General features: G+C 37.0%; 1 protein-coding gene across 12 annotated transcripts in view; it reads left to right on the forward strand.

Moving 5' to 3' along the window:
* Positions 1-22,676, forward strand: part of YAP1 (Yes1 associated transcriptional regulator) — a 116,373-nt gene that overhangs the window by 47,904 nt on the left and 45,793 nt on the right. For all 12 annotated transcript variants that reach the window (XM_053670423.1, XM_053670415.1, XM_053670419.1 and 9 more), the window contains exon 3: positions 11,628-11,743. In XM_053670423.1, the coding sequence (XP_053526398.1) occupies positions 11,628-11,743 (116 nt within the window). The remainder of the gene's footprint in view (positions 1-11,627; positions 11,744-22,676) is intronic.

Raw genomic sequence — 22,676 nt, forward strand, 5'->3', positions numbered from 1 at the left:
AGGCACTGCTAAGAGATTTAGTCCACACCCAGGTAGCTTAGGTTGTTATTAGCTACTCTCCATTTCAGGCTCCCTCCTGGATCCTGTGTGCAGAGCCTGAACCCCCCGTGGACCATGCGATTGCCGGGGCTGCACAGTTGCATGCTCTTGGGTGAGAGAGTACATCAGCACATGGGCCAATACATCGCCTGGTGGGCAAGGAGAGAGAGAGAGACTCCCTCCTGGGGGCCGTGGGCCACATGGCTGATAACGCCACAGGGCCCTCGGAGAGAACAGGTGAAGGGAGAGCAAGCGAGCAATCCATGAGATAGCCTTTGTTCCCCTGGGATTATACTAGTTTTGGGCGTGAGACAGACCTGGTGCTTTCCGTGTGCTCTAGGAGCTCCATCTCCCAGCCGATCCCTTCTTTCCCCAGGCTAGACTGACAGGCCTCTTTGGTCCAGAACCTTCCCCCTGCGCCAGTTTGATATCTATAGCTCACTCAGGTGCTTGCCTTCCTCTAGCCCCATCCCCATCTAGGGGAGTGCTTTTTTCTACCCAGTTGTCTTGTTCGCTTTTCCCGCACTTAGGCCCTGTTTATTGATATTTCTAGTTTTCTGCTTGCTCACTGGAAGAACCTCCCCCTGCCTCCATCTTGGCCAATGGGAGAGACTCCCCTGGTGCTTTGATTGTCTACCCGTAATAATCTGATGGGAGACACTAGGTTTGTATTACAACAAACACACTCTGTTTGTAGTTTTGGTTTCTTAATGCGGTGGTTTATACCTTTGTCAGTGCCATCAGCCCCTTTAAGTAAGAAAATTTTGGAAAGTGTTTATTCTAAAATGAAATTCATATGTAATAAAACTACATACATAATTTTAAAAATCAACATTATCAGTGTGTATAATGTAGAGTAGAAATTGTGGTAAAATAATGTGTATATTAATAAAATATTAATATATAAATGCTTAGGCATGACTATATTAGAAACCATAATAGTCGCATGCCTGCATCTACACCTGTAATTGCCATGAACATACCAGTTTTGAAGAAAGACCAAGTGTACTGAGTTGTTAACTAAAAATTGTTGTGATTATTCAAAAAGGATATAGTATTAGTAAATTTCCAAACAATTAATAAGTATAATTGATCACCTTCCAGAAAAATTTATTATGTAATTAAAATGTGCAAAGCATATGTTGTTTGTGTATAAAGTGGAGTTTTGTGTGTAAATGTGTCTTTACCTACATGAATGTCTGACAAGACATTCCAGAGCTTTGGGAGACCTACTCCTGCATTGCCGGAAATCTAGCATTCAGTACCATCTCCCCATATAAATATTTGTAGGACTGTAATGACCATAAAGGGCCTCCCCTGCAACTTCTAAATTGATAACCATGGCTCTAAACCAGCAATTTTCAACCTCTGTGCCACAAGAATTTTTAAAACTTGCAATACCTGATTATTTAGTCAGGGGCACTAACCCACTCTTCCCTTCGATTGTTGAGTAAAAAAAATGGCAACAGCCAGCACAACAATAGCTGTCCAGTGGATCAAAATTACACCTATTTCTTTTTTTGTCAAATTGGCAAAGAATGTATTTTTGTGTGCTGCACAATTTTAGTAATTAGTTTCCATGTGCCATGAGATGAAAATGGTTGAAAATTGCTGCCCTGAATAAAAATGTATTAGTGCAATATCAGATAAGTTTTTGAAAGGTTGCAGTGCTTTTTTTTTTAAATTAAAAGTAAGAATGAAGAAGTAAACTATCACCACTGTAGTAGCCAGTGATGTAACAGTGAGAATGCTATTACCTGTGACTTAAATGGCACTTATTTATGGTACAGTCAGTGGCTGATGGCTTTCAGTGTACCCTTCTACAATAATGATGCAGATTGAACTCTGATTTTTTTTTTTTTTACTGCAGGTTATTAGTTTTGCTTTCTTTTAAGTCTGAGGTCTAAACAAAATCTTTAGCCTCCAGGCATTAGTCATTGTTAAAACAGTGTAGATGCTCAGGTATTATCTACGGCAGTGCATCTCAAACTTTAATGGGCATACAGATCTGCTGTGGATCCCATTAGCTGCAGATTCTTAGTGGGTTGGGTGGAACCTGAAGTTCTGCATTTCTAACGCACTCCCTCCCAGGGGTTAGTGCTGTTGGCTGGAAGCAGACACTCTGAAGGAACAGAGTATAAGGGAATTGTTAGTTATTTACTTCTGGAGGTTTCTAAACTTTATCACAGTATAGTGTCAATGTTAATTGCTAAAATTATTTTACTAAATGAATGGCATTAGCTTAGTTTTTTAACGCTTTCAGTAATGAGCAGCATCAAGTTAATCTTGAACTTTGAGGAGAGATAAAAGAAAGTCATCATTATAAAACCCAATTCCCTTTATGTTAATGAGTTTCCCTTAAATAAAGGTTGTGGATTCAATATTTGGTAATAAAACATACAACCAAGAATTTGAAGAGTATGTTGGAATTTGTTGGGATGGTCTTTAGCTGGTACATAAGAGCTATTGCTTTCTCTTTGCCTTGGCTTAGATTGACAGAGTTGACCATCTTGTGGTTTAAGTAAAAAATACATTTGTATGATGAAATTTTCAACAATGAATATTCGAGATATTTGGTTATAGGAATGAGATTATTTTTTATTCCCAAATTATTTTACTGTTTTTTCCCCTGTACTCATGTGATTTCTGGTTCATTCTTACTCTAAGCAGATAGGTCTGTGAAAGTTGATCTAATAGTCCAGAAACCTTTTTATCATTTGTTTCCTGCCCCAAAACCTATAGTGTCTGCATATTCTATCTCTTCATCACCTATAAGATGAAAGCTGAACTCATATTTCATTCTTAAACATTTTCTTGACTTGGCCCATTTACCATGTAGTAGTTCCAATTCTAAATAGTGGATTAGCACAGGAAAGAAGTCAGGAAAATATTTGAAGGGCCTTTTTGTGTATCCCAGGAGCCACAATACTAGTTGCTTTTATGTATATTACCAAATTTAATCCTCACAAATCTGGGAAGTAAATAAATCAGATTTTACTGAACATAAAACAAATGGATCAAATTACCTGTCTCTACAACCCAGATTATCATGGGCAGAGCTGGGGTTTGAATCCATGTTGTCTTTACTTTTCTTACTCTTCCACAAAGGCTTCTAAAAGGGAGGAATGTGGGTTTTGAAAGATTAAATAGAAGGTATTTTGTGGACCCGATGGGGAAGGGATTACCTGAGGAAGAATAGGAGTCTCAAGAAATGTAGCAGACGTTTCAAAATAATCAGAGGTTTATCTAAGTGTATATAGCTTTTGATTATATAGTGTCAGTAACACTTGATTTGCAAAAGGATTTTTAAAGTAACATACTTACTCTAAATCCTCTCTCTGTGATCCATTTCCAAAATGGATTTATTGCCATTCTTTAAAAAATATATGTTTATGTTAAATTGTGATAATATATGTTGAAATAAACAATAGGGAGTTACTTTTGGTAAATTCTGAGTGATGGTTTAATGGGAGTCTTTGAAACCAACTTTTATAGACACTACTGTATTGTAGATTAGACACTACAATATAACAAGACATGAATATCAGGATAGGCAAGCAACTTGCAGGTTATCACATATATATCAATTTATATCAGTTCCATAAATGTTGTTTCTAAAGTAAGAAACAAAGTAGAAAGAACAAAAAACAGCATAACTTTTTAGAACTGCAAACCACCAATTTAAAGAAAAAGGGATAGTAAGCATAATATCCACAGTAACCAATTTATCTCTTTGTCAGTGCCATCAATTGACATATCTTTAACATTTTCTAATGATCGTGCATTTTGTATGATAAAGGTAGCTTTCCATCTGATTTGTTAGTCTTGGCTCATTTGCTAGTCCTGGATTAGTTTTAATAGTTGATGAATTTAAAAAGAAAGCATTTAAAGGGATTCTGATGCTCCTTTTAAATTATATTCCCTGGGGAAAAAATCTGTTTCACTAGAGTGGCAAGTTATTATTTTACAAAAACCTTTTCTATTTAGACCAGTAAGATTGAGTGAAAAGAGCACTGAGCTAGAAGCTAAAAGACATTTTGATTCTGGCAGTGCTGCTTACTAGCAGTGTGACCGAAGGCCAGTTACTCAACTTTTCTGAGCTGCTGTGTCCTCATTTGTTAAGGAAGGATTGTACTGAGAACTGTTGTGATTGGTTTCTGATCTCAGGTAGGAAAGCCTTAACTGTGCCCTTAGTCTCTGCTTCTCATCATCCCAGTACTAGATTCTCTAGTCCTTTTTCATTGTCTGCAGTCATTGGTTCCTGGAAGAGCTATAGCATCCTTAGAGCAGTTAACATGTTGGCAACTTTCTATCCTGTACAGTAAATCCCAGGGTTTTGCTGGGGAGGCAGCACATCTTATATGTGGGGAAGGGTCTGTAGGATGTGCTTTGACCTTCAGAATTCACACAGAGGGATTTACTGCCCTATTACCCCCGGTATCAAGTGATCTATGAGAAGATATGCTTGTATATCATTGATCCCATTTAAGAATCCCTAGGAATGTCGATTATACCTCAATTTAAAATTGTTTTTTATTTTTTATTTTAGCAAAAAGAAAAGCCCTGGGAACTTCTCAACTACTATATTCCCTTTATGCTTGAGTGGGAGAGATACAAAGGAGTGGGTTCCAGATTTTGGTCCATTGGATGTTTTTGCAGAGGATTTTTTTTTTCTTCTTATACCAAATTATTGCAAGGGTTGGAGGAGGGAGGTGGTAATATAGAGGTTAGTCCTAAGAAATCTAAACAACACCAAAAGGATTTCATAACATAGAGGAAGTCTCTTGTAGTAGAAAGAGTGAAGATTTTGTGTCAGTTCTGAGTTTAAATTCCAAAACAGCTACATATTACTCAGGTGCCCTTGGACATACCGCTTAATCTTAATAAATTATAAGTCTTTTTTTAAGTGATTTTTTCAACCTTTACAAGAGACTTATGAAACAATAGCACATTTTTATTCTCTCCAAATTGGTCCTAGGGAGATAAGAACTTTGCGTCTCACCATGAACACTAAATGCTATTCAGGTAGCATTTAGTGTTCTTACAGTTTCCTTAGTGATTTGAAGATGTGGCAATAACATATTATCATTGTTTATAAGATAAGAATCCCTGGATGTTTAAGGCCCAGGTTTGAATTGTGTAAGATTTACATTTCATAAAAGGATATAAAGCTCTTTAAATATTGCTATGTATCAGAGCCTGAATTAACCTGTGGTATTATGGAAAAAGTTGGTTTTCTAATGCTTCATATCAGGATTTCTACCCTTTGGGGGATTCTGTAGATACATTTTGTTTAGTCATCCAATATGTCAGACCAACTTCTGCAATGTAAAATAAGAGACAAAAAGCCAACAGGAGAGGTGGCTCTGTATACACAGGAGAAACTGCTGTTAGACATGGACCTTGGTCAGACTTGGTTTCCTCAGCCTAAACTTTGGCAAGTTCATTGTTTCCCAGCCCTGGCTGTTCTAGAGTGAGATCATAGGGTATACCTTGGTCATAAATCCAATTCTCTTTTCTTTCCCAGAGTAATAGCAAAGAATAATTTATTTGCATGTATTGAAGGGGCTGTAGAATTTCACACTTCTTCTTTTCCTGTATTAAGTCTTTCAACTAGACTATTCTTAGGAACAAGATAAACTAATTTTTTTTATCATTTCATGTTATATACAACCACTCATGTTTCAACTGTGAAAATTCTGTTTTATGATTTTTCCTTAATTTTATCTCCTTCATCTCTATATTTTTATTCTGTTATCTATAATTTGAAATTTCTGAGAATCAGAGTGAAAAAATTTCTTTTTAACACTTTTCCAGTGTTAAGCATTCCAGTGTTAACATTAGCATTTTCAGGGACTTCCGCCAAGATGGAGGTGTAGGTGGAAGCACTGTGCCTTCTCGCACAACCAAGTTTAAAAACAACAAAGTTTTAGCAACAAAAACACAGCCAAACCACAGAAAATTGAACTATACGGAAGTCTGACAACAACGAACCCTTCAGCCAAACCAGTAAGACAGGCAGAGCCAGCAGCAGAGCGGGGTCAGGCAGGAAAGATCCACCAGACTAACCCAGGCACGCAACCCAGGCCAGCAGCCATGGGCAGATCCCAGGTGTGGAGTAGTGGGCGGACACACTGAGGGCACAAGGCGGTGGACTCACTGAGGGCTGACCAGGGTCACACATTCGCGCACAGATAAACTGGTGAAGGAGCTAGCAGTGTGACAGACTGTACAGGCCCCAGTGGTGGGAAGCAGCAGAGAGAGGACCGCCATTGTCCCTCTCTGACCCCGCCCCCACATACAGCATCACAAACCAGCGACATGGGTGGCCTCTCTCTGACCCCGCCCCCACATACAGCATCATAAACCAGCGACCTGGGTGGCCCTGACCTGGTGAACATCTAAGGCTCCGCTCCTCATACATAACAGCCACTAACAGATCAAAACATGGATTAAGAACAACTCAGAGCCCCAGAGCCCATAAAGCTAAGCGATGAAGAAATAGCCAAACTTTCAGAAGCACAGTTCAAAACACTGGTGATCAGGATGCTCACAGAACTGGTTGATTTTAGTCAAAAATTAGAGGAACATATGGAAGCTAAACTAATTGAAATAAATGGAAATGCACAGGGAACCAATAGTAATGGAAAGGAAACTGGGACTCAAATCAAAGGATTGGACCAGAAGGAAGAAAAAAATGACCAAACAGAAAAGGATGAAGAAACAAGAATTCACAAAAATGAGGAGAGGCTTAGGAACCTTCAGGACATCTTTAAACGTTCCAACATCCGAATTATAGGGGTTACCAGAAGGGGAAGAGGAACAGCCACGAGTGGAAAACTTATTTGAACAAATAATAAAAGAGAACTTCCCCATTCTGGCAAAGGAAATAGACTTCCAGGAAATCCAGGAAGCTCAGAGAGTCCCAAAGAAGTTGGACCCAAGAAGGAACACACCAAGGCACATCATCATTACATTAGCCAAGATTAAAATGAAGGAGAGAACCCTAGAAGCAGCAAGAGCTAAGGGGACAGTCACCTACCAAGGAGTTCCCATCAGACTGTCAGAGGATTTCTCAAAAGAGACCTTCCAGGCAAGAATGGGCTGGAAAGAGGTATGCCAAGTCATGAAATCCAAAGACCTACATCCAAGATTGATCTATTAAGCAAAGCTATCATTTAGAATGAAAGGGCAAATAAAGTGCTTCTCAGATAAGATCAAATTCAAGAAGCTCATCATCACCAAGCCCTTATTATATGAAATGTTAAAGGGACTTAGCTAAGAAAAAGAAGATAAAAAAGATGAACAGTGAAAGGACAGTAAACTCACAGTTATTAAGAACCACACCTAAAACAAAAGCAAACTAAGAGGACAGCTAGATCAGGAGCAGAACCATAGAAAAGAAGATCACATGGAGGGTTGGCAATAGGGGAGTGGGAGAAGGAGAAAGGGGGGAGAAGGTACAGAAAATAAGTAGCATAGATGATAGGTAGAAAATAGATAAGGGGGAGGGCAAGAATAGTATGGGAAATATAGAATCTAAAGAACTTGAGACACGTGGTCATAAACTAAAGGGGGGGAATGGTGGGGGTGGGGGTGTGCAGGGTGGAGGAGAATGAAGGGGGCAATAGAACAACTGTAATGGCATAATCAATAAAATATATTAAAAAACATTAGCATTCTCATAAATGCTAATGTTAGCATTTATGTGAACTCTTAGTCATCACATTCTTAAATAGTACACACTGCTTTAATATTCATCCAACTGAGCACATATTTATTTAGCCCTACTGTGTACCAAGCACTCTCCCAGTTTCACCTCCCTGAAGCAGTTTATATTCTGATGGGAATAGAAAATGAATGTTCAATACTCATTCCTTTTTATTCTATTCCTTCTTAATATGCATGCAATATATTTGTTATTCGATATATTACAAAGAATTTACATGTTTTATTTTTACTGTTTTCATATATGTGTCTTATACGGAACTTGTTTTCAGAATTCTTGGGTATCAGATGCAGTCCTTTTTGTGTAAGTCCCTAAGGGAGGTACCAATTATACCAGCCTCATTAATCATTTTAATGTTGTACCTCTGGTTAAGAGACAAGTTACACCAGAAATCACTCAACTTTCACCAGCCAATGAAATTATTTGCTTTCTATCCTTTCCCACTTTCTTTTACAGTGGAAGCAATGTCTGCATTATGTTTTTACCACCTGATGTATGACTATAATTCTTCAGTGATCCCTTAGCACATCTTTAGCTATTCTGCTTCTATTTGCTTTTAGATATGTGTCTTTTGCTCTTGAAAAAAACAAAAACTCATACCCATCTAGTTGCATTTTTCCCTTCTCTTTACATAACTAAATTTATCTGCTTCCTTACCTCCAGCTCACTCTGGCCTTGTCAGGCCACTGAGGCTGCTCTTGGCAGTGTCACTGATAATCTCCTTATTGCTAATTCTAGTGGATCTATGATCCTTTCCTATTATTTCATTTTTATGGGGGAAAAGCAGGTGTTAATAAAGTCAGTAGGTCTGTAAGGACTTCAGGAGAAAGTTTGATATTCTTAGGTCAAAAGAATTCATTCATTTGTTGGCAAGTATTTATCAACCATTTTTATAATTATTGAAGATACAGTAGTTAGTAATATGATGAAAAGTCCGTATGTCCCTGGACTTTTTGTTAGTTAGAGGAAACAGTCAAACAAGATATGGAAAATACATGTTAGATAATGGTAAAGGTTATCAAACAAAATTAAAGCGAAGAAGAGTCTAGAAATTTTAGATGATTTTAGATGGCATCTCCAGGAAGGCCCCACTAAACATATAATAACTTGAGCAAAGACCAGAATGTGGTAAGGGAAGGTACTATGCAGATAATGGGGGAAGAGTGGGCCTAGCAAACTGTTTATTTGGTCTTAGCAAAAATACTTTTTTGTAGCATGAAATGTTTTTATAAGGATTCTTGTTCATATGATAAAAAGGAAGACTGAGCATTTGGGGGTATACTGTTGCAAATTGACTTACTAGGACAAAGTAGTATTTTTCATTATTTAATCATACAGATTAAGTGAAGACAAAAATTCTAAAGTTATTTTCACTTAACATTTTCTTAGGCATCTAAATAGTTGCATACTTTTGTAGTTGGACAATTTAATAATGGCATCTTTGTTCCATAAAGAGAGGTAGATTTTTTTTTTTTAAAGAAGTGGAACATTACCTGAGGTCCACATAGTACAGCTCTGTGAGACTCTTAATGAGGTTCAACAGCTTTTTCAGGAGGCAAAATTTTAGCATTTGTACTTATGTCCTTTCGGCAAAATAATTGATATTTTGAGGGCAGTAAAACTATACATTCTCTATATTATATTAAAATCTCTAATTTATTTAAGGAAGAAAGAATCCTTGAGAAGAGATTTATGGGTTGGCTACCATATTTGGGAAGATTGGTGGTTCAGAATGGGGTCTTCCTAAACTCTGGGGTGGAGCTCTATTAAGGTTATGAATAGATTAATGTGATTTATGCAATTAGTTTTTAGAGAAACCCAACTATTACATAATAGAAAATCTTCAGCAGTCAGAATCATACTTGCTTCTTTACCTCCCCCTTCTCCTTTTATCCTCACAAATATTAGGGAATTTTAAAAGTACTGGGGATAAGAAGTAGGCAGTGGCATATACTTTCATTGAGATTTAAGATCCACTAATAATGAATTACCAGCCATTTCCTTTCCTGATTGCTTAATGTTATAACAGACAGCGAAAAACCTTTCTCTAAATTTTGGTCTTGTGGATTTTAAACTTCTTCCATTGAGTATGACTATGTTAATTACCATATGTATATTGCTTACCATTCGTAAGCATGAGAAGCGCTGTAGATCAAGAGAACATTTTATGGTTTAATTTGTTCATCGGCTCATGGACAAATGAAAAGGAAGAGGAATGAGCCCTTACTGGGCTCAATAAGGACTTTATCTTTTGGAATGAGGTGCTTACATAGCAAAACTTGAATAAGGTTTTGTCTATACTGTCTAGACCTGAGCAAATGCCAGTGCTACTGCTAAAAAGCATCTATGACCAGTGGAAAATGAAGTGCTGATTGACAGGTACCCCTATCATTCCTAAGTATACACACCTTCCACATTGTTACCTACCTGTTTTCATCCCTTTTCTGCTTGCCCAGGACCTATAGGAATTCTCCCATCTCCAGTAGAGGTAATATTTTTGGTCTGTTCCAGCCAGAGTCTATTTACTGTGCTTTTGGTACTATTATTGATGAAGATAGCGTTCTGATTCCACATTTGGAAAGTAAATGACAGGGTGTCATTTCCTAACCATTTACATATGTATTTATCATGGGATGATTCAAGAAGAGAGAACTCAAGATTTGAAATTTAAACACATGTAAAAATAAGTCTTACTGAGTTCATGGTTGTTTAATAAGAAAATCTAGCAAAGCAGGGTTCTATAAATTTGCTGTTTAGAAATAAGCAGTTACATTTTGATGTCTGTCCTTCCCATATGTTCTCACTACACACATATTTAAACAATAAGCCTCATGTTGTACATGCTGTTTTACCACCAACTTTAAAAAGCTGTATTATGAATATTTTCCATGTTATCAAATACTCTTCTAAAATATTTTCAGTAGCTGCATTATAATCCATCATATTAAACAATATTTCTATAACCAATTTCTACCATTAGATGTTAGCTGGCTTTCAGGTTTTTGCTTTTATAAATTATACAGATGAGAACCTTGCATAATTCTTTGAGTACTTCTCTGGCTATGTTTTCAGGATAGTGTTTTAGGTAGTTTCATAATATTTTTAGTTGTTTCCCTGAAACATTTGCTAGAAGAAGGAAACTAATACTTACTGAATGTTCATATACCAGATTCTGTGCTAGATGACTTATAATCTTACATTTCATAGACTCTGGCTGTTTTCATACCAGTTTTATAGATAAAATCTATATGCATATGTCTAACATATTTTACAGTAAGTTAAGTGTATGTAGAAAATGTTTAAATATTTTGTTTAGCAAATAAAGGCTTTCAACAGTCACAGGAGACAATAAAAACAGATGAAATCTTTAATTCTATTTTGGCTTTGGTGTATAATAAGACAGTATCTTTGTGTTTATTTAAAGGGTTTTAGGTCTAAAAATTATGTTAATTGGCATTCTTAGCTTAGGAGAACTAACATGGATGATTCCCTTGCACAGTTTGGATTTTAGTCACATGATCACTGTTACAGACAATCACTATATAAATCACATTTTATCTTTTTTTGAAAAAAGCTTTACCCAAGGACATTTTTTCATTGCCGAGAGAGAGAGAAAACATCAGCGTAGCTTTTCCAAATCTTGCACTTGTGAGATCTAAGAAGTGAAAGCTGAGTGATAAGAGGATGAAAAAAAGGTTGCAGAGGAAGGCAGTGAGATGTCACAACTATATGCTTTTTCAGAGCTAGTTTAGACACCTTTGCCGATCAGCCCATATAATCTACCATATTTTCATATCTGCAAGTGTTTTTTGTAGGACCTGGTATTTGTTATCTAATGCAACTATTTGTTTTGTCTCAGTCACATCGATCAGACAACAACATGGCAAGACCCCAGGAAGGCTATGCTCTCCCAGATAAATGTTACAGCCCCTACCAGTCCACCAGTGCAGCAGAATATGATGAACTCAGCCTCAGGTGAGTGAGACCCTGTAATTAGACAACACCAAGTAATGCTTGGGCATTGGTAAAACTTTTCTCTGGAAAAACAGTAATTATTCTTTTAAGGAAATGGACCATGAATGATGGTTATTTTCTATCCAGTTCCATAGGGGAGATTTACTTTATTTCAAAACAACATGCTCTGTGCCAAAGCATTGTTCAGTCATTAATACATAAAGGGGCTGGTGACTGAAAGGCACAGTTTTTAAAGCTTCAGTTCTGGAGTGAATATTTCAAATTCCTGCGTTGATTAATTTTGACATGCTTGCATTTTCTTCTGCTTTCTTGTATTGAAGGTTTATCCTTTTTGTGGTTTGGATAGGAAACGAAGCTGTGGTGTTTCCCTACCTAATCCCCTACCTCTTCAACCAGATAATTGTTTACCATAAGATTAACTGGGAGACTGCAATTTATAAACCCCAAGCCATCTTTCTTAGGTGTAGTACATGTTATTGAACACATTTCCACCTTTTTCACAGGAGATAAACCTGAGTATAAATCTTTTTTCCTGCCTCTTACTTGGCAGTTTACTTAAATCTGCCATTTTTCTCATCTACATAATGAAGAGTGACAATGCTTCCTTCTATAGAGAGGAAGATATTAAAGGAAATAGTATAATACATATAAAGCTTTTATTGCAGTTCTAGTACATAGTAGGTATAAGTAAAGGCTTCTTCTCTAGTAGTGTAGATACTATCTGGCCTCTTTCTTTGTTTTGTGGGGCCAAGTCCATAGCTGTCCCATTATGCATCTTTATGCTTACAGAGAAAGATGTTGCCTTCCTCTGGGAGGATGCAAACCCATGTCTGGTGTCAGGGACAGGATTTGGGCCGCATGTCTCATCACTTCCTTACCTCCCATACTTTACCTCTTAGCTTCTTAAGCTTAGTGCACTGGTTCAAGGCACAAATGGCAACAGTCATTGGCAGCCCTAGTGGCCTTGATGGCTTTCTTCTTTGCAGCTCATACATCTTCCCTATCAACAGACTGAACAACATAATACAATATTATTGACTGTATTCCTTATGTCTGGTTTTACGTTCTCAAGACTAACTTTATTTACTTATTTTTAAAGACATTGCTTATTTTTAAAGATTTTTATTTATTTTTAGAGTGAAGGGAAGGGAGGAAAATATTGGGTGGGGGGACATGGATCACTTTCCTCCTGTATGTGCCCCAACCTTAGACTGAACCTGTAAACCCATGCACATACCCTGACCAGGAATCAAACCAGTGACCTTTTACTCTGAGGGATGACATCCAAACTACTGAGCCACTGTGGTCAGGGCATTGTGAGTAATTTTATACCTAGCAATTTGTTCTTAATCCCTTTTACCTTTTTTTTTTTTTTAAGATGCTTAGCTTCATTTACTTTTTAAAAAAAAAGATTTTATTTATTTATCTTTAGAGGGGAAGGAAAGGAGAGAGGGAGAGAAATAACAGTGTATGGTTGCCTCTCATGTGTCCCCTGCTGGGAACTGGCCTGCAACCCAGGCATGTGCCCTGAGTGGGAATTGAACCATGGTTGTTTGGTTCGCAGGCCCATGCTCAGTCCACTGAGCTACACCAGCCAGGGCCGCTTTTACCTTTTTAACCCATCCCCACAACCCCTTTCCTATCTGGAGCAGCTCTATTTAGTAAAGAGAGATGGTGTCTTTTGCAGAAACAGTTGGAGTAGAGTGGGAAGAAGCATGATTGTAGTGGATTAGGAGTAAGAGGAGAAAAAGAATGAAGAGAAGGTTGGAGATAGATTTTGGAAGGAGGACCTGAAATGGGAAAAATCATCCCCAAAGAAACTTAAGTATGTGTAAACGGTAGTAGAGGTATTAAATAATAAACCTGGACTTCCTGCCAAGATGAAGGCATAGGTAGATACATTTTGCCTCTTCACACAACTACAAGAAGGACAACAAATTTAAAAACAAAAAGTAATCAGAATTGCCAGAAAGTTGAACTGTATAGAAGTCTGACAACCAAGGAGTTAGAGAAGAAACATTCATTGAGACTGATAAGAGGGACAGAAATGGGCACCTGGGGTAGAGAGGACACTCAGCAAGACAGTGGCTGAAGGACTAGGCAGGCAAGGCAGTGGCTGGCAGTCCCACATTTGTGTGCAGATAAACTGAGAGGAACAATTAGGGAATGAGACAGACCATGCAGCTCAGGGTTCCAGCACAGAGAAATAAAGCCTCAAAACCTCTGGCTGTAAAAACCTATGGGAATTGGTGGCAGTGGTGAGAGAAACTCCCAGCCTTACAGGAGAGTGCATTGGAGAGACTCACAGGGTCCTAGAATGTACACCCTACCCCACCTCCTGGAATCAGCACCAGAAGGGCCCAATTTGCTTGTGGATTATGGGGGAAGTGACTGAAAGCCAGAGGAGACTCAAGCAAGTGGCGTTGTTCCCTCTCAGACCCCCTTCCCCACATACAGCACCACAATGTAGGAAAGTGGGTTGCCCTGCATGGCAAATACTTAAGGCTCTGCTCCTTACAATGTAACGGGCATGCATAGACAAAGAAATATGGTCCAAATGAAAGAACAGATCAAAACTTCAAAAGTAGAACTAAGCAATGAAGGGATAGCCAACCTGTCACATGCAGAGTTAAAAACACAGGTAATCAAGATGCTCACAGAAATGGTTGAGTATGGTTGCAAAATAGAGGAAAAAGTGAAGGCTATGCAAAGTGAAATAAAGAAAAATATACAGGGAACCAACAGTGAAGGGAAGGAAACCAGAACTCAAATGAACGATTTGGAACAGAAGGAAGAAATAAACATTCAACCAGACAGAATGAAGAATCAAGAATTCAAAAAATTGTAAGAGCCTTAGGAACCTCTGGGACAACTTTAAACCTTACAACACCTGAATCATAGGGGTGCCAGAAAGAGAAGAGGAGGAGCAAGAAATTGAAAATTTATTTGAAAAAACAACGAAGGAGAACTTCCCCAATCTGGCAAAGGAAATAGACTTCCAGGAAGTTCAGGAAGCTCAGAGAGTCCCAAAGAAGTTGGCCCCAAGGAAGCACACATCAAAGTATATTATCATTACATTACCCAAGATTAAAGATAGGGAGAGAATCTTAAAAGCAGCAACAGAAAAGGAGACAGTTATCTACAAAAGAGTTCCCATTAGACTGTCAGCTGATTTCTTAAAAGAAACCCTGCAGGCAAGAAGAGGCTGGAAAGAACTATTCAGGGTTAGAAAGGCAAGGACCTATATCTAAGATTACTCTATCCAGCAAAGCTACCATTCAGAATGGAAGGCAGATAAAGTGCTTCCCAGGTAAAGTAAAGTTAAAGGAATTTTATCATCACCAAGCCCTTATTACATAAAATGTTAAAGGGACACAGGGAACAAGAAGCATAAATGGTAGGTATAAAATAAGATGGGGATGTTAAGAATAGTATAGGAAATGTAGAAGCCAAAGAACTTATGTATATGACCCATGGCCATGAACTAAGGGGGGGCGGGAATGCTAGAGGGAAGGGGGTGCAGGATGTAAAGGAATAAATAGGAGAAAGAGATGGGGCAACTCTAATAACACCATCAATAGAATATACTTTTTTAAAAAAGAAACCCAAAAAATAATAAATTGTATTTATATGTTAGGCATTCTGCTAAGCTCATTTTGTGCTATCTGATTTAATTCTCATAATGGTCATTTAAGTTAGTGCTGTTGTTAGTCTCACTTCACATATGAGAAAACTTTCACATGTGAGTAACTTTCCTCAAATTACATACCTTTTATGGTAGAAACCAGGATTCTCAGCCTCTGGTAATGAATGGGATTCCAGAGCCTGTGCTCTTAGTGTACATGTGACCAAGGTTAGGCTAAGTAATAGAAAGTAAAGCCTCAGAAAATGGGGGATAGGATCTGTTAATACACTAGAGGCACTATTTAAAAATATAAGTAGAGCCCTGACTGGTGTAGCTCAGTGGATTGAGCACAGGCCTGTGAACCAAACAACCATGGTTCGATTCCCACTCAGGGCACATGCCTGGGTTGCAGGCCAGTTCCCAACAGGGGACACACGAGAGGCAACCATACATTGATATTTCTCTCCCTCTCTCCTTTCCTTCCCCTCTAAAGATAAATAAAATCTAAAAAAATAAAATATAAGTAGATACACTGGACAGAAATCTTTCTACAGGAGGTGGTTGGTGTGGGGATGATATTTGCTAAAGAAGATTCTGGGACTAATAAAAGAACACTATACCTTAGAATATTTAAAGAGGACACTAGAGGTTATTGTCTTTAACGGGAAGGTCAGATAATATGATGAGTTAAGAAAGGAAGAAACATGTATGGTGAAACCAAAAAGCTTTAAAACAAACAAACAGATTGTAGAAAAAGGAGTTGGCAAAAGTTAAAAATGAAAGTAAGGTATTAAATTAAGTACATATGAAAATTCAAGTGTGGATTCTAAATATGTTTACAAATACAAATGGAGGCTTAACTACCAAATCAAGTTGATGATATTGATAATATCTATAGTAAATGCCTGTTTTTACTCTGAATTACATGCACAAGATTGTTGTATTTTAGTTTCCCCATTTCAATGGACATTTAAAGAATAAATAGAGGACTTATACATGGTGCTGAAATGCTTTGGAATGGATATCACAGGAATTGTAATCTTAATTACCCCATGCTTATACAAAATTATAGATATAATGTCCTGTTACTGAGGTTTCAGTGTAGGGTGGTCTTTCTCCATCTGGAAAGCATCCCTAGCTTTTGGCTGTGCCTTTCCCAGTGAAGCACATACACAGCACCTTTTCCCAGTCAGGACTTTTCTACTTGAAACAAAAACCGCAAAAGTGACACTTGTCTGTGCTTGGAAAATAATCTTCTAAGGAGTCTTTAGAACCTGGAAATAGTGAGGAAGGAGATTGGTGAGGGCATCTAAGTTTCGAAGGCATCTACTTTAACAGAGCAGCACAGGGCTTGCCAGTTAGGCATGGTGTCCGCTGACGGTTTTTACCCTGGAGGGAATGCCTTCTGCTAATCTGAAGCCTTCAGATAAAAGAAGGCTACACAGCTCTTTTGAAGCATTTCACTGGGTTGATCAAACTAAATACAACTTGAATTACGTTTTTATCATTAATTAACTAGAACTTTCTAGTTTTGCTCTTTGGAAGGAATTCTCATTCAGATATTTGAGTCCAGCATTGTGTTCTGCTCTAATTATTTCTGATCATACTGCTTTCCTTAAAATAGTGTCATTCTTCTCTAGACTTTCCAGACCTACTTTTTAATGGTTAGCTAGAGTGGGTAATCTTTTAAGATTCTGTGAAATGCTATTATGAAATTCTGTTTGTTTTAGTCACTTAATTCTGTTTAGCAAAAATGGTCAGTGTACTTGCTTTTAGAAGTGATTTTTCAGAATGTGAGGTTGAAAGGATTGTATATAATTGAGTAATCACTTAAAGGTGTACCTGGAAAGGGTTCTAGAGCAAAAAGACTTACCAGAGCCTATAAAGAATATTAATTTATATTTTTGTTCATTTAGTTGACAAATAAATGACTCAACTTTGTGAAAAGTATTTGAAAGGTGAGAAAAAGAAAAAAGGTAGTTAAAAAGGTAATTAATAAAAGGTAATTTGAATAATTCAGCAAGATAATGGTTCTATTTTACTTTATATTAAATATATAGTATATATAGATATAAACTGTTCTATTAAATTATTTGATATGATTGCCCTATAGAAATTCTATTAAATATATTATGCTTATAGCATATCGATTTAATGGCTCTTTGATGTATGCTTGGGATCTATATAAAATAGTTGTATAGCCCTAGCTCAGTTGGTTGGACTGAGTGAGGGGTCCAAAGTGAGGGGTCACTGGTCTGATTTGCAGGTTCAGTCCCTGCTTGGGATTCATATGAGAGGCCAATCAATGCTTCTTTGCCACCCCCCCCATCTCTCTTAAATAAATAAAATCTAAAATATAAATAAATAAAACAGTTGTGCGTACTGAGAGTTGGGTGAACATTAGTGATCTTGGGTTAGACATTAGAAAAAAAGGACTTGGGGAGGGAAAAGTGGACTTTTCCTTTAATCAGCTCTATCTATTTAAATGAAGATACTAATTTTTTTTTAGTAGTAGCTTGTTAACAGTGACACAAGATTGCTGAATCTTAAAGCAGCAATAAAGTCAAGAAAGTATACTCACTGAAAATTCAAAAATAACTTGATGCCAAAGGCTGTTTTGGAAGCGTTTAGAACATTGAAAATTACATGCTGTGATTTAAATTAAGCAAAATCAATTAACCCAATTATCTGCTTTTTAAAAATATACCTTTGATAACAATCAAAAGTCAAGTGTGTTATTACCAATACATTTTTTAAAATTCATTATTTTGGCGTTGTAAAGTCAGCCATTTTTTGACTAATGCTCAAATCCTAGCAATGCAGCACTTTTAGATTTCCCTGTGAATCTGCATGGAATTCCTAGGAAATACCTCAAGATGGGTGGAGAAAGTGCTCTAGATGGAGAAAGATGATACATGTTAGAGGAATGTGCTAAACACCTATCATTGCAGTTGGGGGAAATGTTGAAGAGCAGCCAGAGGAGTACAGAACTGCCTCAGTGTCTGCCTGCTGTATTTCTCCTGCTTTGTATAATCTCAGTCAGAGCACAAAAGACCAACTGGGGAAGAAGAATTGTTATCAAGAAAAATGACAGGTAGAAAATAGATGTGAAATATAAAAATGACAGGTAAAAAGTAAGTGTAGGGTTTTTACAGAAAAGGACAGGATGTGTGAGAAGTTGGAAACCTGACAACAGATTTTAAGGGTTCATAATTCCTACTTTATATGTTGTAATTCACAAACTTCAAAGTTAGGCTTTTCACCTTTGGAGTGAACTGAAAAGAATCTATAGTTGGGGGTTAAGATCAAGGGCTCTTGGAGTCTGGTGAACGTGGATTTGAACCCCACTTCTGTCGCTTAGTGCCTGCGAGATCTTGGACAAATTACTCTTCCTACCTGTCCCTCAGTTTCTTCACTTGGAAAACGGGGATAACAATAATATAACATTGAACATAGAGGGCTGTTGAGAAGATTAAATGATGCAACATATATGAGATGATTAGTGTATAGTTAGAAATTATTATTAACAGTGTACAGTGCTTGGTATCATATTGCATATACTCATGTAATAGATAAGTAAATGTGATTTGATCTGATATTTTAAATTTTATCAGTTTGTATGAGCCAGTAGGCACTATTTCTTCATTTAAAATGATTTTAAAAATCTGTTACCACATTGTCTCTGGGGCTACATTTACATGAATTTACATGAGTCAAAATGTTTCTGATTTTCAGAAAGTTACTATAAAATAGAAATTATTTGTCAGCCTGAAGTCAGAGTATATGGAATAAAATTCTACTAGGAGTGCATCAACAGTATTTATAGAAATAAAATTGTAACAAAGCCCAAAGTCCAGAGCAATGAATGCAGTAAGAGACTGTATTTGCATTAGTTAATCTCAAATTAATATCTTAGGTAATATCTTTTTAACTAAGATATCTAACAAAGATATTCAAAATATCTTTTTTTAACCAAATTGTCCATTTCTTTTTTTCTGATCTGAGAATTTAGGTAAATTAAGAAAAGATGGCCACAGGAAAGGGGATAATAGTAAAAAGCAGAAGTGTAATAATACAGGAACAAACCATTTTCTTGTTTAAAAGTACGGAACAGTACATTTCATTCTAATAGTTGCAAATAAGCAAAATATAGGGACTATGAAGACAAAAGGATACTATTTAAAGAGTAAAAACCCTGGCCCGTGTGTCTCAGTGGGTTGGGTGTTGCCCCACCAACTGAAGGGTTGTTGGTTTGATTCCTGGTGAGGCCACATGCCTGGGTTGCAGGCTGGGTCCCTGGTCCAGGACGTGTGAGAGGCAACCAGTCGATGTTTTTAAAAGGAAAAAAAAAGAGTGTAAAGAAAAAACATTGACACATTAGTGTCATTGCCATCAGCTTTCTTACTAAAATCATTTATTAGGTAGTGATACTTAAAAATAGAAGTATCTCTGTTCAGATTTCTTCCATGATTATTTGTAGAATTTTGGAAACTTTGCTTTGGATTAGAGAGAATGAGAAAGAGATTACAAGTTATTTATATTTAGGAACCAAATAAATGCTTGTTTTATTTTTTCTCTTGGTAAGTGTCGGATATTATTTTTGTCTTTCCCACTGATTTGTAAATCCTTCTGGTTACTCTATTGCTACAATAACGCAATGAGTCATAAGAGGAATATTCTTGTGAAAGATTAAGATGCTAATTCTTTAAAAATGATATCCATAGATTACCATATATAGGCAGCATCAGTGAAATGAAATAAATCCTGCAGCAATAGGCAGAGTTTTCCAAAATAATTTCTTTTGATGTCAGTAAGGTAAGGAGGTAATGAAACTTAGTTTAGGTTAACATTTTAACAAAAGGTCATTGCTGTATTTGAACATTCTGAAATTTAAATGAGCTTAACAGAAAGCTAAACTAAGTTATTATGTTAAAATCTAAAAGAATTAAGTTGCAGTGAAGAAAGTCTGAAGTGTTGCGTATTAGAAAGTTCTCTGAGCTTATATTTGGCCTTTTTCTCTAGGAAGTTCATCTAGGTGTAACAGACAAACAGGAAAATGGTATTTCATGAAGTCTACCAAGTTTCAACGTAGACAATTGAATTGTTCCCTTTCTAAATCATTGATTCCACGAAAATGCCCTACTTTGTATTAGGCACTGTAATGGCCACAGGGATTGAGGAGTCAAGTTAAAACAGCCCCCCACACACACACACACATCATATAATTATAACAATAAATGTTATGGCAGACATATGCATTAAATGCTGAGAAAGTAGAGGAGGAAAATGTGAATCAGTAGTTAGAAAAGTAGAGTAGACATCTTTAAAAGCCCAGAGGTTCATTTAGTCCTGCAGTAAATATTAAATACTTAATATGTGCCAGGCAGTATACCAAATCATGAGAATACAGAATATAAACAAATGTATGTGTGAGGTATTTAAAATGGAAAGAGAAAAATACACCTAACCTGTTAAAGGGAGATACTTTAGATAGATGGTGCAGGGAGGGCCTCTGTAATTGATGTCTTTTGAGCAGAGATCTGAATGAGATCATGCAGTCATCTGGGGGAAAAGGGAAGAAAGAATGTTCCATGCATAACATAACAGGCAGTTCAGAGATGCTGAGGCATGTTTAGGGAACAGCAAAGAGGCTGCTGCAACTAGAACAGAGTTGGTAAAAGGTAGCATGAAAGCCATATTGTACAGGGGCTTGCAGATTTTGAACAGAGGAGTGATATAATCCAAGTTTTTGCGAAGTAAGGAGATTAGTTATGGGACAGTTGCAATAATAATTCAAGGGAAAGATGAACCCGTGTGGTAGAGGTAGAAGTGGTTGGATTCGGGACCTGAATTCAGTAGATGAGTAGGAGTTAAGTTTGCTGAAGGAAAGGGAAGAAAGGTAGTGAAATGTGAGAGATTTCCTGGGGCCTGAGACCTCCAGCACCACATAAACAGTGGGAAGGTGAAGGGATGAGACTGAAGACATTTACAGAAAATTTCTGTGTGATCAACCAAGAGTTTGAGCTTTATCCTAAAAAATTTTGGGAAGATATTAAAATGCGATTTTTTTCCCTGGGGTCATTCCCCTATGAAAGGGAAAACCTTTTATGGGTTCCCTTTATTTGTTTCTTAATTATTACATGTTTGAGGCCCAGGTGTTTTTGTTTTTCCCATAAACCTACTTTCTTACATTATACACAGCCTTTGTAAATTAAATATATTACAACAAAATGGCAGAACTATTCTAGGAAAGAGTAGGGAGTTGACTCTTTTGCCCTATGTCAAGCTCTTTCTCCTTTAATCCTCACGACAATTAATTGAGAAATATTGATCTTCATTTTCTTGATCAGGAAAGTGAGCATCAAATAGTTTAAGGAACTTGTTTAACATTAGAAGGCTAATAAATATTGGATCCAAGATTTTGAACCAAGGTCTGTCTGAATCTAAACATTTTACAGTTTTTTCTTAACTATGCTGTCTTTCTACAGTTTATTATAAGGCTAAAATTATATTTAATATAATTTCATTTAAAATGCATCAGAGGTGATTTTTTTTAAACCAAGTAATCCACCAAATGGAAGTTTCCACATAGGTAAAACTCGAATCCATGGTGGATAATTCTATAAAGAAGATTAATAAAACAGTGAACCTTATTAATTTTCTGTATTCTAGGTCAGTGGTTTTCAGTTTGTAGTATGTGAAGGAATTACCTGGGGATTTGTAAAGTGCAGATTCTGATTAATTAGTCTGGAATGGAACCTGAGTGAGAGTCTTCATTTCTAATAAGTTTCCATGTGGTGCTGATCCTGCTGGTTCATGGATTACACTGAAAACTCTAAAATGGAAACTTAAAACCCCTAGAAACATTTATGATCTATTTTATTATTCCCATTTTTTAATTTTATTCCTATTTTCAGTTGGAATAAAACCTTTACTAAGTGCCTAATGCATGTGAATCACTCTTAATGAGATTGTATTCAGTATAAAAATCCTGCAAAATGCTATCAACTTTTAACTGAGGACCTGAGAGATGTGACTTGACCAAGATCAATCACTATTCTTGCCACAGATAATTTCTTCATTTTTTCAGCTCAACAAATTTTGGTTGTGTTTGGTGGCAGTGCTGAGCTCTGGGGATACCGAGGCAAGCAAATAAGGTGCTTATATGCAAGCCTTGGAGCCTGGTGGTGCGGGGGAGGTTTAGGCAAATGATGAGGGTACAGAGAAGCATCTGCTATGAAGAGGACACAACCCCAGTGGTTGAGGGCACCATATGCTCCTGAGGAGAGTGCAGGCAAGTAGCAGTGC

Source organism: Artibeus jamaicensis, unplaced genomic scaffold (genome assembly GCF_021234435.1).
Source record: "Artibeus jamaicensis isolate MK-2021 breed Jamaican fruit bat unplaced genomic scaffold, CSHL_Jam_final contig_585, whole genome shotgun sequence".
Taxonomy (NCBI): domain Eukaryota; kingdom Metazoa; phylum Chordata; class Mammalia; order Chiroptera; family Phyllostomidae; genus Artibeus; species Artibeus jamaicensis.